Raw genomic sequence first — 14,196 nt, forward strand, 5'->3', positions numbered from 1 at the left:
TAGTCTTTAAGATTACTAATAACATATTTAAAAGTGACAAATTAAGATAATTATACGATATCATTTGGGTTTAATGTGATATTTTTATTAACGAGAATATTAATAGATAAATTTTATGTAATAATATTTGATAATTTTTTAACAAAATTTAAATATAAATACTAAAATAAAATTTTTTAAAATTATAAAAATAAAATTTGACATACCAGAAACAAATTTATCTTAAGAGACAACAATATATTTAAACTTATAATAAGATAATAAAATGATAAATTAAAGATCACGCGGGACATGCTTTGCTCGAGGTGTCCGTTTTGTTTAGTTTTTAATAAGGAACGAGAGAAAAAAAAATTAACAAACGGGGATGACGATGATCAGAAAAGAAAGTACGTATTACGTAGTTAATAATTTAACTTCATGTATAGTAAGGTAGGTGATTTTCTTTTTTCTAAATTGCATTTCTTCTAATTTTATAAATTTATAATGACTTTTAAAATAAGAATTAAATACGTAAATAAAAAAATAAAAGGAATATTTATTTTGACATACACAAATTTTAGATTACATAAAACCAGGACCACACGTACTTAGTTACGCATGCCGACAATTTAAAAGCGCAAAGCAAATAACGAACCTTCAAGAATAGATCAGCTTCAATCCCACGTTCTCACTTGGTCAAAGTGCTTCTGAAGCAAGAATGGAGGTAGTATGGGTGGTGACTCTGATCGCAGCGGTGATTTCCTTGTGGGCACTGCACAAGCTCAACTCGCTCTGGCTTCGGCCTAAGCGGTTGGAACGCTTTCTAAGAGCGCAAGGTCTTCAGGGTTACCCATACTCCCTTTCACAACCCCATGTGCAATTAAATGAGCCCAAACCCCAACCTTTTGCTCTCTCCAACGATGTGGCGCCTCGTCTATCCTCGCTCCTCTATCACACTATCTCCAAATATGGTACACCTTTTCTTTCTCATTACTAAACTTACTACTTGTGTTAGTGCTTCGGAAGTTGTTAAAGCCTTTTTGAGTAGTTGCTGATATGTAAGGGATGAACAGGCAAGAATTCCTTTATATGGGAAGGTACAACACCAAAGGTGGTCATTTCGGATCCAAAACAAATCAAACAAGTCTTTAACAACATGTATGACTTTCAGAAACCAAAGTTAAGTGGCATTGCCAAGTTCTTCATCAATGGTTTAGTAAAGTATGAGGGTGAGCAGTGGGATAAACATCGAAGGATTATCAACCCAGCATTCCACTTGGAAAAATTGAAAGTAAGGTTATTTCTTAAATTTATTCTTGCTTTTCTGTTATCAAGTTCTGCTTTTAGTTTTAGATTGATCCGGTGGGAGGGAATTATACTTCCAAATTATACAGAAAAAAGTCTGTTTTTCCATTTTTCTTTTTATAATATGATTTTACTTAATACTTAATTTGCAGAATATGCTGCCAGCATTTTCTCTAAGCTGCCATGATATGATTAGCGTGTGGAAGGGAATGTTGTCCTCAGATGGAACATGCGAGATTGATGTTTGGCCTTTCCTTCAGAATTTGAGCTGTGACATAATTTCCAGAACAGCATTTGGAAGCAGCTATGCAGAAGGAATGAAAATATTTCAACTTCTAAAAATGCAGGGGTATCTTTTCATGACAGCAAAGTACAAGGACATATCAATTTTGCGGTTAGACCAAAGTGTGATTTATTTTGTTTTAATTTAGAGCTAAATTAAGCATTTTCTAGTGTTACCTGAAATGAATTCATTATGAATTTTGTTGAGGAATCAACTAATTGCCGATTATAAAGCTAAGGAAATTAATGTCTAATGTAACAAAAAGTACAAGGTTGTTTTCTCTGACTGATTTGTCAATATCACATTTTACACGGGAGTGCTTGATGTCCATGATAATCTTCGTACTCTGAAGCTTCTCAAACTAGTCAAAAGAACCATAGGACGTATGCAAGATGTCTAATTAAGTGTTTAAGTTATAACATACAAACTCTAAGTAACAAATTATTCTGATGATGACGAATAATTATTAATTACATACAGATTTTGATTTAATACATGTTTCATCCCCAAGATATTTGATATCTGGTTTTCAAAAAATCTTTGAATTTCAAGAGATATGGCATACCAAATGACTTATAGAAGAGCTGCTACGGGTTTTCAACTATCTAAGTTTAGTTAGTAACAATTGTAAGACTCAGCAAGTCCGTTGCCTTCCCTCATATTTAACATGTATGTTTCTAGGAATCTACCAACATCTACCAACAAGAAGATGAAAGCAATCGAAAGAGACATACATGATTCAATTGAGGGTATCATCAAAAAACGAGAGAAAGCCTTGGAGAATGGTGAAACCTCCGATGCAGATTTATTAAGCATACTTTTGGAATCAAATCGCAAGGAAATCAAGGGACATGGAAACAGTAGGAGTGTTGGAATGACCAAACAAGAGGTTATTGAGGAATGCAAAACATTCTACTTGGCAGGGCAAGAGACCACTTCAACTCTGCTGGTTTGGACAATGATCTTATTGGGTAGGTTTCCTGAATGGCAAGCAAAAGCAAGGCAAGAGGTTCTTCAAGTATTTGGAAACCAAAATCCAAACTTTGAAGGGTTAAGTCAGCTTAAAATTGTATGTATCCCGTGCTTTCATTTGATGATGATTTTTTGTTTAAATATCATTTTGCTCTATATAGTTTTATAAACTTTACATTTTAATCTTCATAATTAAAAATATTTTCTTTTTGTTCTTATAATTATCATTTTTGTTTTTTTTTAGTCTTTATAGTTTTATAAATTTTACCTTTTACTCTTCATACTCTATAGTAATAGATGATAGAGATTAATTAGAAATAAAAAAAGATATGCGGAGTTTAAAATAAAATATTTTTAACTATAAAGATTAAAAGATAAAGTTCATCAAATTATAGAAATTGAAAAGGTATTTAAATCATGATTTTTTATTAAACATATATTTTGTGCTAACATCTATCATAATGTTTCTTCAATAGGTTACTATGATTCTATATGAGGTTCTAAGGTTATACCCTCCAACAATTTTCTTTAGTCGCACTCTTCAAAAGGACATGAAACTTGGAAACTTGTCACTACCTGCAGGAGTAAACATTACCATGCCAATATCTTTGATTCACCTTGATGCTGATATATGGGGTGATGATGCGAAGGAGTTCAAACCTGAAAGATTCTCTAAAGGAATTGCTAATGTCACAAAAGGCCAAGTTTCGTTTTTCCCATTTGGATGGGGTCCTAGAATATGTATTGGCCAAAACTTTGCCTTGTTGGAAGCTAAGATAGTGTTATCATTGCTTCTGCAAAATTTCTCATTTGAGCTTTCTCCATCCTATGCTCATGCTCCAACGATTATGCTCGCTTTGCAGCCAAAACACGGGGCACACATTGTTTTGCATCAACTATAATGTTATTCATATATTTTACCCCAAAGGTGGCATTTTCAAATCTTGGAAATTGTCTCATTTCTTGAGGGGTAAGGCTATGCATATCTACTATTTTCATCCTCACTAACTTGGTTTAGATTATACATTAGATTGTCCTTTTGTAATATCAATCATATCTTGTACGTGGATTGAAAACTATCTTTTAAGCATCTTGTAATGCATGTATGTATGAATATATATTATCTGGTGAAATAAGATAAGTAGTGTTAGCAGCCCAAATTCCACCACTGATCACACCAGCACTACAACAAAACTTATTATTATCGACAATTATTTAACGGCAACAAATTGATTGCCTTTATTTTATTATTTAATAAAAATATTAATGACTAATATATAATGGCCACTAAAAATGTATTCACATCATACCAAAATTTACTATTAGCGACAATTATTTATTGAAAAAAACTTAAGTCCCACATCGACTAGAAATAAGATAATTAAAGAGTATATAAGTGGATGATAACTATCACCTTACAAGTTTGTTTTGTAGAATTGAGTTAAACCTATAACTTACTATTCTAAGTTGATACTAGATTACTATTAATAAACTCAATAGTGTTAAGTAAAAAAATAATAAAATTAAAGAATATATAAGTAGAAGACAACTTTCATCTTACAAGTCTCAAATCGATTAAAAATAAGATAATAAAAGAGTATTATGAATCATTTCTTAAAATTTTAGTGGCAATAACAAAAGATATTAAATGCCAGTAAAAAATGTCACAAAAAGTTTTACATTTTTACCGACCATTATAAGGGTTTTTACCAGTATATAGAATAATGGTCGTTAAATATTTTAGCGACACTGCATACAATGTTTTAGCGACACTACATACAATGACTAGTGTGAAAATGTCGGTAAAAGATTTTGTAACAATTTTTATTGACACTAAAAGTCATATTAAATGCCACTAAAAGTTCATTTTGTTGTAGTGGCTAGATCCAAGCCCAAAAGCACATCCAATCCTCCACAATGGCTCAACGAGTATATCTAATGTCTTTTTTTTTTTTAATTGCCACGTGGATGGTGTTCTTTTAGGAACCATTAGAGGTTCTTTATTTTAAAAAGGGATTATGTCTTGATTGGACTATTTATGGTAAGGTTGGTTCAGAATTAGGAGAAAATGAGGTTTGGACTAATTAATTTAATTGGTTATGATTTTAGAATATTTTTGTCTAACTCAAACTAAACCAACTCAATGATGAATGAGTTGGTTTAATTTGGATCATTAGATATTTAATGAAAAAATAAAAATAAAAATTTGTTTTGAAAAAGTTAAAAATAAACATGATTTTGTCTCAAAAGTGACACATAATATTGTCATAGAAAACATATATTACATGTTTGAATATAATTGACTTAAATTAATTAAATAATAACATAAATTATACAAAATAACACATGTATATTTGATTAAATCATACCACTCACTCAATACATAATAATAGAAAGAAAATTAATTATAAGTATTAAAGTGGTGAGTTTAACTCGATGGGTCAATCTGACTCATCACAAGTTCAAATAAGGTCGGGTTAGGTAAAAAAGTGTGTACTGATTTCAACTAAATTTTAATTTGGCTAACTTAACTCATGAGTTAAATGAGTTCAAGACAAAGTGAGTTGGATTGACTTGTTTAATCCACTACAATTAAAAAATAGAAAAAAATTTCAAGTTTATTTTTTATGTAATTGACATTTTTTTTATGAGTAAAATGGTAGATAAGGGATAACACTTCATGACTATCAAAAGGGAACTAATGACATGTTGAGAATCATCAAATTAAGCATCATTGTTTACTTAGTGGTTAACTAGATTGAATTGGTGGTGTTGAACTTGTGTCATGAAAAACACAAGTTCGAATCAGATCTTGTACCATTTGTGTCAATTCGTGATTGTCTTATGTAGTTGTCATTTGAAATTCTAATTGATTTTTTATTTTGTATTTGTATTTGATTCAATAATGAACTTGATTTCTTTTTATAAAAAATTGTAAGTCCATTTTATTTATTAAAAACAAGAACATATAATTATTTATTTTTTGTTTTTTAATTTCTAACCCCAAACCCCAACCTTTTGCTCTCTCCAACGATGTGGCGCCTCGTGTATCCTCGATCCTCTATCACACTATCTCCAAATATGGTACACATTTTCTTTCTCACTACTAGACTACTTGTGTTATTGCTTCGGAAGTTGTTGAAGCCTTTTTGAGTAGTTGCTGATATGTAAAGGATGTACAGGCAAGAATTCCTTTATATGGGAAGGTACAACACCAAAGGTGGTCATTTCGGATCCAAAAAAATCAAACAAGTCTTTAACAACATGTATGACTTTCAGAAACCAAGTTAAGTGGCATTGCCAAGTTCTTCATCAATGGTTTGATAAAGTACGAGGGTGAGCAATGGGATAGACATCGAAGGATTATCAACCCAGCATTCCACTTGGAAAAATTGAAAGTAAGGTTATTGCTTTAATTTATTATTTCTTTTCGTTATCAAGTTCTGCTTTTAATTTTAGATTGATATGGTGGGAGGGAATTATACTTCCAGATTATACAAAAAAAAAAAAGTCTGTTTTTCAATTTTTCTTTTAATGATATGATTTTACTTAATACTTAATTTGCAGAATATGCTGCCAGCATTTTCTCTAAGCTGCCATGATATGATTAGCGTGTGGAAGGGAATGTTGTCCTCAGATGGAACATGCGAGATTGATGTTTGGCCTTTCCTTCAGAATTTGAGCTGTGACATAATTTCCAGAACAGCATTTGGAAGCAGCTATGCAGAAGGAATGAAAATATTTCAACTTCTAAAAATGCAGGGGTATCTTTTCATGACAGCAAAGTACAAGGACATACCAATTTTGCGGTTAGACCAAAGTGTGATTTATTTTGTTTTAATTTAGAGCTAAATTAAGGATTTTCTAGTGTTACCTGAAATGAATTCATTATGAATTTTGTTGAGGAATCAACTAATTGCCGATTATAAAGCTAAGGAAATTAATGTCTAATGTAACAAAAAGTACAAGGTTGTTTTCTCTAACTGATTTGTCAATATCACATTTTACACGGGAGTGCTTGATGTCCATGATAATCTTCGTACTCTGAAGCTTCTCAAACTAGTCAAAAGAACCATAGGACGTATGCAAGATGTCTAATTAAGTGTTTAAGTTATAACATACAAACTCTAAGTAACGAATTATTCTGATGATGACGAATAATTATTAATTACATACAGATTTTGATTTAATACATGTTTCATCCCCAAGATATTTGATATCTGGTTTTCAAAAAATCTTTGAATTTCAAGAGATATGGCATACCAAATGACTTATAGAAGAGCTGCTACGGGTTTTCAACTATCTAAGTTTAGTTAGTAACAATTGTAAGACTCAGCAAGTCCGTTGCCTTCCCTCATATTTAACATGTATGTTTCTAGGAATCTACCAACATCTACCAACAAGAAGATGAAAGCAATCGAAAGAGACATACATGATTCAATTGAGGGTATCATCAAAAAACGAGAGAAAGCCTTGGAGAATGGTGAAACCTCCGATGCAGATTTATTAAGCATACTTTTGGAATCAAATCGCAAGGAAATCAAGGGACATGGAAACAGTAGGAGTGTTGGAATGACCAAACAAGAGGTTATTGAGGAATGCAAAACATTCTACTTGGCAGGGCAAGAGACCACTTCAACTCTGCTGGTTTGGACAATGATCTTATTGGGTAGGTTTCCTGAATGGCAAGCAAAAGCAAGGCAAGAGGTTCTTCAAGTATTTGGAAACCAAAATCCAAACTTTGAAGGGTTAAGTCATCTTAAAATTGTAAGTATCCCGTGCTTTCATTTGATGATGATTTTTGGTTTAAATATTAGTTTGGTCTCTATAGTTTTATAAACTTTACATTTTAATTTTTATAATTAACAATATTTTCTTTTAGTTCCTATAATTACTATTTTTATTTTCTTTTAGTCTCTATAATTTCATAAATTTTACTTTAATCTCCATATTCTATAGTAATAGATGACAGAGATTAAACAAAAATGAAAAAGATATGCAAAGATTAAAATAAAATATTTTTAACTATACAGACTAAAAGATAAAATTCATGAAATTATAAAAATTGAAAAGTTATTTAAACCATGATTTTTTATTAAACATATATTTTGTGCTAACATCTGCCATAATATTTCTTCAATAGGTTACCATGATTCTATATGAGGTTCTAAGGTTATACCCTCCAGCAATTTTCTTTAGTCGCAGTCTTCAAAAGGACATGAAAGTTGGAAACCTGTCACTACCCGCAGGAGTACATGTTACCATGCCAATATCTTTGATTCACCTTGATGCTGATATATGGGGTGATGATTCAAAGGAGTTTAAACCTGAAAGATTCTCTGAAGGAATTGCTAATGTCACCAAAGGCCAAGTTTCATTTTTCCCATTTGGATGGGGTCCAAGAATATGTATTGGCCAAAACTTTGCCTTATTGGAAGCCAAGATAGTGTTGTCATTGCTTCTACAAAATTTCTCGTTTGAGCTTTCTCCGTCCTATGCTCATGCTCCAACAATTATGCTCACTTTGCAACCAAAACATGGGGCACACATTGTTTTGCATCAACTATAATATTATTCATATATTTTACCCCAAAGGTCGCGGTTTCAATTCTTGGAAATTGTCTCATTTCTTGAGGGGCATGGCTATGCATATCTATTATTTTCATCTTCACTAGCTTGGTTTAGCATTTTGCATTAAATTGTCCTTTTGTAATATCAATCATATCTTGTACGTGAATTGAAAACTATCCTTTAAGCATCTTGTAATGCATGTATGTTTAACTATATACTATCTAGTGAAAGAGGATAAATAGTGTTAGCAACTCAAATTTCACGATTGATCACACCACTACTAGATCCAAGACCAGACACATTTATTCATCCAATGACTCAACCACTGTATGTAATGTATTGTTTTGGCTTAATTGCGTTTTTGATCCCTTAAGTATTGTAATTGTGCAATTTTGATCTTCAAAATTTTAATTGGGTAATTTTAGTCCCTAAAAGATTGTAATTGTGCGATTTTGGTCCTTCAATTTTTAATTAAACAATTTTAGTCTTTCAAATATCATAATTGTGCGATTTTAGTCTCTTCCATTAAAAATTTAATAATTTTAATATATATATATATATAATATTTTAAAATTATATAATTATTTGTTTATTCAAATTAATGCATATTATAATTTTTTTCGATGTATCAAATAATATATATTTATTTTTAATAAATAAATAAAATTTATATATTATTATTTTTATAATATTACTGATAAATTAATATCAATAATATTATTATTATATTTATAGATAAACTAATAATTTGATAAATATATATTATTATATCTTAATATATTTTTACAAAAATATAAATATATTAATTAGAAATATACATATCTTTTCTTATATATTTATATTTTTGTAAAAATATATTAATATATACTAAGTCATATTTATCAAATTATTAGTTTATCTATAAATATACTAAAAATATTATTGATATTAATTTATCAATAATATTAAAATACTAATAATATATAAATTTATTTATTTAGTAATAATAAATATATATCATTTGATATATTAACAAAATTTATAATATACGTTAACTTAAATAAGCAAACAATTGTATAATTTTAAAATATTATATATATATATATATATTTTATTTTTTTAAAAAAAATTGCTAAATTTTTAATGAAAAAGATTAAAATCGCACAATTATAATAGTTGAGGGACTAAAACTGTTCAATTAAAAATTAAGGGACTAAAATCACACAATTACAATCTTTTAAGGACTAAAATTACTCAATTAAAATCTTGAGAATCAAAATTGCACAATTAAAATACTTGAGGGATCAAAAACACAATTAAGCCTTTTTTTTTTAATTACCACGTGGATGGTGTTTTTTTAGGAGCCACTAAAGGTTCTTTATTTTAGAAACGGATTGTACTTCCTTGAGGCAATTATTAATGAAGGAAGTATTTCTTTTTTTATATTTAATTTTAGCCTTTTTCATACTTTCCACCAAACAATTTCATACTTTCATTAGTTCACACGTGCCTCCCAAACCATAGAAAAGAGAGATGGAAGAGACTTTAGAGGTTATTACGACCAAACTAGGCACTATTCAAACTCAAATGGAGAATCTACAACAAACTCAAGATTTTCACTATGAGTCCCTATTAGATCAAAGGGCAAATTACGACTCCTTATGTTTAAATGATTACAAACATAGTATTTTTGCAAAGCATAAAAAATCAAACATTAAGATGATAACACAAAACGCGTATTATTAAAAATTTTAGATAGTGGGGCAATACTTATTTATATATTTGTACTATTAAAAATTTTACATATAACTTTTAAAAGTATAAATATGTATTGTAATTATTTTTTACAAGCTTTTATATCAACGATTATGACTAGGGTTGAAAATAAACTAGGTTGGACTAGGTTATACTATAATTTAGTAAGTCTGAACCTAATTTTTTATAAAAATATATGTCTTAAGTATGACTTATTTATCTGTCGTAATCATTTTTTAAATATTTGATTAAAACTATGACTCTAAAGGCTTACTTTATAATAATTTAACAATAATAAAAACATAATAATAAAAACATAAAAATAAATATGTTAAATTTTATAAAAATCAAGTTTAATTTATTTATGATATAAACATGTTTTTAATATCTAATATAAACTTTTAGATGATAATTTATTTAAAAATAAATTTTATAATAAAAATTCTAAATAAAATATAAATTTTACAATCTTTACTATTTTGATTTTTTTAATCAACGTATATAATAAATAAAAAAGCACAAAAAGGTAAGCATTTATCTGTAAATTTTATTTTATCAAAGATTGTTTTTTTAATATATTACATTATATATGTGAACATTAATATATATATATATATATATATATATTAAACTTTTAAAAAATTGGTTTGTTATTAAGGAATATTCTTCGTCACATATGGAAATTAATTTTCTTTGAAAGTTTGAAAGACATCAAATAAATAGACATTTTTTAAAATTTAGATTTTATATATACAATAATTTAAACATATATATTTATTTTATTAGAATATAACTTTTATTTTTAAAATATACTATTTTTTATAAATAAATAAATATATATATATATATATATATATATATATATATATGTATGTATACATAAAATGGTAGTGGGGACAAGTGCCCCAACTAAGTTGTGTATAGATCTGTCCTTGACTAAGATGATACAACATATGGCTATGCATGATAGTTTATTGGATTGAACATATGTCTGTCTTAGACGAATGTTTTAAATATCACATTAAACATATATGATATTTTTATCATTTTTTTTGTTATATTCCTTAATAGATCAAAGAGAAAAGGTTGGCAGGGCATTGAAATCCAGAAAACTTACTCCTCGATTTATTGGTCCTTTCCAAATTCTAAAAAGAGTCGATAGTGTTGCCTACCAAATTGCGTTGCCTCCTAGTTTGTCAAATCTCCATGATGTTTTCCACATTTCCCAACTTCGAAAATACATCAATGATCCTTTGCATGTGATTGAGTCGGATCATCTTGAGGTTAAGGAGAACCTAACTGTGGAAGCTACCCCGGTGAGAGTCGAGGATCGAATGGTGAAGCAACTTAGGGGTAAGGAAATTCCTTTGATGAAAGTTATTTGGGGAGGAGCTACACCTGAAAGTGCTACTTGGGAGCTAGAGGAGAAGATGAAAGCGTCATATCCATTTTTATTTGCTTCAGGTAATTTCGAGGACGAAATTTCTTAAAGGAGGGGAGAATTGTAACACCCCATTTTTCTTATTTCAATTTTATTTTATTTTAATTGAGGGTATTTTGGTAATTTTATAAAGGTGATAGGGGTGATTTAGTAGCTTGGAACGGGCTGTTCCGGAATTGGAACAGGCCGTTCCAAACTATCAAAAGGTATGTGATTTAGTAGCTTGGAACGGGCTGTTCCGGAATTGGAACGGGCCATTCCAAACTACCAGAGAAAGTGTGAGTTAATAGCCTAGAACGGGCCGTTCTCAAGTTGGAACGGTCCGTTCCGGATTATTAAATTTTCCTTTAACCCTAAATGGGAACGGGCTTGGAACGGGGCGTTCCCAAAATTATGGTCGTTATGAGTAATTAATGCACACCAGAACGGGCCGTTCTAGTTTGGGAACAGGTCGTTCTGGATGTGATTTTTACCCATGGTTTAAGGGTCCGGAACGGGCCGTTCCGGATTTGGAACGGGCCGTTCCGGCGTAGAATTCCTATAAATAGAGCTGTTTGCCACTCTCAAAAGGCACACCTCTCATTTTCTGATTTCTTTTCTTCTGCTCTCTCTCTCTTATTTCCTCTACTTTCTGCTTCAGACCGAGGGGAACCCAGCGAGGGAGACCAACCAGATTTAGTGTAGATTTAGCTTCTACATATCTAGATTCAGCTTCTACATATCCAGGTACGGGGGAAAAATGAATTATTTATATGTTGAGTTACATGAGGGAACTGGGTAGAGGAAGAGCCCTTAAGATTATGAGTAATTTTATAATTATTTCTGTTTGGAGAATTATTGGTTTTATATGATTCTATATGAATTTAGGATTATGAATATATATATTATTTGTAAAAATGATGCTCTAGGAGAGAGAACGAAATTATAGAAAAGTGCCTGTAGGTTAGGTTTTGGAAAAATTGAAATATTTCTGTTTGAGAAATTCATGATCCCATTAGATTCTGTATGTGTTGAGGATTAGAAATACATATTTAATTTGTAAGAATGATGATCTGAGAGGGAGAACGAAACTGTAGAAAAGTGCTAGTGAGCTAGGTTTTGGAATAACTGGGGGTTTTACCGTTTATGTTAAAATTATATTAAATTGATAATTCTATTGATTATTTTATTAATTTATGAATGTTGTTGTTATATTAATTGATAAGAATTGATGATCTAGATGTGAATTGCTTGAGGGGTGTGTAAACCCTTATTTTGTTAGACTTATCTATTGTGCATGTAATATGGAATTGAGATGAGATGAGATGTTGTGTGGATATGATTATGATTGTGATTATGGTACCTCACACTAATGACCAGGGATGAGACAAACCTTGAGTAGTGATGCTTCAAGGACGAGCGTGCCCCTGGCATAGTGTGGAATGAGTGAGGCAATTAACACGCATCACTTATGTCACATATGGCAGCCCTGGCATAGGGTTAATTGCAAGAGATTGTGTGGACTGTAATGTGCTTGTGGTTCCTCACACTAATGATCAAGGATGAGACGAACCCTGGGTAGGTGATGCTTCAGGGACGAGCGTGCCCTTGGCATGATGTGGGATGAGTGAGGCAATTAACTCGTATCACTTGTGTCAGTTGTGGCGTGGTCTTGACATAGTGTTAATTGTAAGATTTATGTGGATTGTGATGGATTGATGTAATTGTGAATTGAGATGTGAAGATGATGAATGATTGATAAATTATAATATATATATATATATATATATATATATGAATGCTTGTAAATATTTTATTAAGCAACGAGTTATGATGAGATTACAATTGTGGTGTGTTTGTATGTGCTTTGCATATAGCTATTTTCTTTTCTCACCGTATAAATTGTGGATGTTTTAGGTGAGGAAGATCCGACTTCGAGTGGCATCTAGAATGCCAACAGTTGAATTGTGGGGATGCTCTAATATTGTGACATCGAGGCAGAGGATTTTTAGAACATAGGTTTTTATATGGATTTGGAATTGTAGATGTTATTTTTGAAAACAATTTGTAAACTCTTGCGTTTCATTTTTATTATTGTGGTTATTGAAGAATAATTTTGAAGATTTTCATGTGAACCCTTTTACCGAAATTGAAAAATTTATTTGTACGTTTTCATTATTACAATATAAGTGTTGGGGTAGTAAGGGTGTCACATTTAGTGGTATCAGAGCAGGTCGATCCAATCGGCCGTGAGTTATGAGTCTACTATGCTTGTTTGGTAGATAATTGATGGAATGATTTGATTGTGGAATTTGTGGATATGTTAGTGCTATGATTGATTAAGTTTATTGTTTACTTATAGTATACTTGTTAACTTTTCTAGTGATCAGAAAAGTAATGGCAGGAGGTAGGAACGATCGTGCAATCGTTGATGCTCTACAAGCGATGGCTCAGGCTCTTGGCAATATGAACCAACGGCCAGAGGTAGATTGGCTGGAGAGATTCCAGCGAAATAATCCACCTAGTTTCTGTGGGGGTTATAATCCTGATGGAGCTGCTGACTGGATATTTGAAGTTGAAAAGATATTCCAAGCTATGGGATGTCCTTTGGCACAGAAGGTGACTTTGGCTGCCTTCATGCTTTCTGGAGAGGCTGGCATCTGGTGGCAAGGTGCTTTGCAAAGAATGATAGCTGTTGCGGGTACCCAAGTGAACTGGGAGAATTTCAACTGGCTATTCCTGGAGAAATACTTTCCCCGGGATGTGAGACATAAGAAACAGGTGGAATTCCTTGAATTGAAGCAAGGAGAGGATTTGGTGGCCGAGTATGTGACTAAGTTTGAAGACTTGGTCAGATTTTGTCCTATGTATGATGGTGTGGGCAATGAGGAGGACAAATGTGTGAAGTTTGTGAGTGGTCTTCGCCCTGAGA

General features: G+C 31.0%; 2 protein-coding genes across 5 annotated transcripts; both read left to right on the forward strand.

Annotated features, from left to right (window-relative positions):
* Window positions 1-585: 585 nt before the first annotated feature.
* Window positions 586-3,692, forward strand: LOC109798864 (cytochrome P450 CYP72A613). 4 transcript variants are annotated; one of them, XM_083062408.1, is made up of 5 exons: window positions 586-950; window positions 1,053-1,270; window positions 1,437-1,678; window positions 2,249-2,636; window positions 3,016-3,692. In XM_083062408.1, exons 1-5 carry the CDS (start codon window positions 698-700, stop codon window positions 3,439-3,441), a joined length of 1,527 nt encoding a protein of 508 aa, XP_082918534.1. In that variant the 5' UTR covers window positions 586-697; the 3' UTR covers window positions 3,442-3,692. The 4 variants fall into 4 exon arrangements, with proteins under 4 accessions (XP_082918534.1, XP_082918535.1, XP_082918536.1 ...); XM_083062409.1 differs by having other exon boundaries at window positions 1,437-1,654; XM_083062410.1 differs by having other exon boundaries at window positions 1,437-1,633.
* Window positions 3,693-5,822: 2,130 nt separating this feature from the next.
* On the forward strand, window positions 5,823-8,325 carry LOC145950797 (11-oxo-beta-amyrin 30-oxidase). Its single transcript, XM_083062569.1, has 4 exons — window positions 5,823-5,937; window positions 6,107-6,348; window positions 6,919-7,306; window positions 7,683-8,325. Exons 2-4 carry the CDS (start codon window positions 6,110-6,112, stop codon window positions 8,106-8,108), a joined length of 1,053 nt encoding a protein of 350 aa, XP_082918695.1. The 5' UTR covers window positions 5,823-5,937; window positions 6,107-6,109; the 3' UTR covers window positions 8,109-8,325.
* The last annotated feature ends 5,871 nt before the right edge of the window (window positions 8,326-14,196 follow it).

This window comes from Cajanus cajan, chromosome 8 (assembly GCF_000230855.2).
Source record: "Cajanus cajan strain Asha chromosome 8, NIPB_CcT2T_4, whole genome shotgun sequence".
Lineage (NCBI taxonomy): Eukaryota > Viridiplantae > Streptophyta > Magnoliopsida > Fabales > Fabaceae > Cajanus > Cajanus cajan.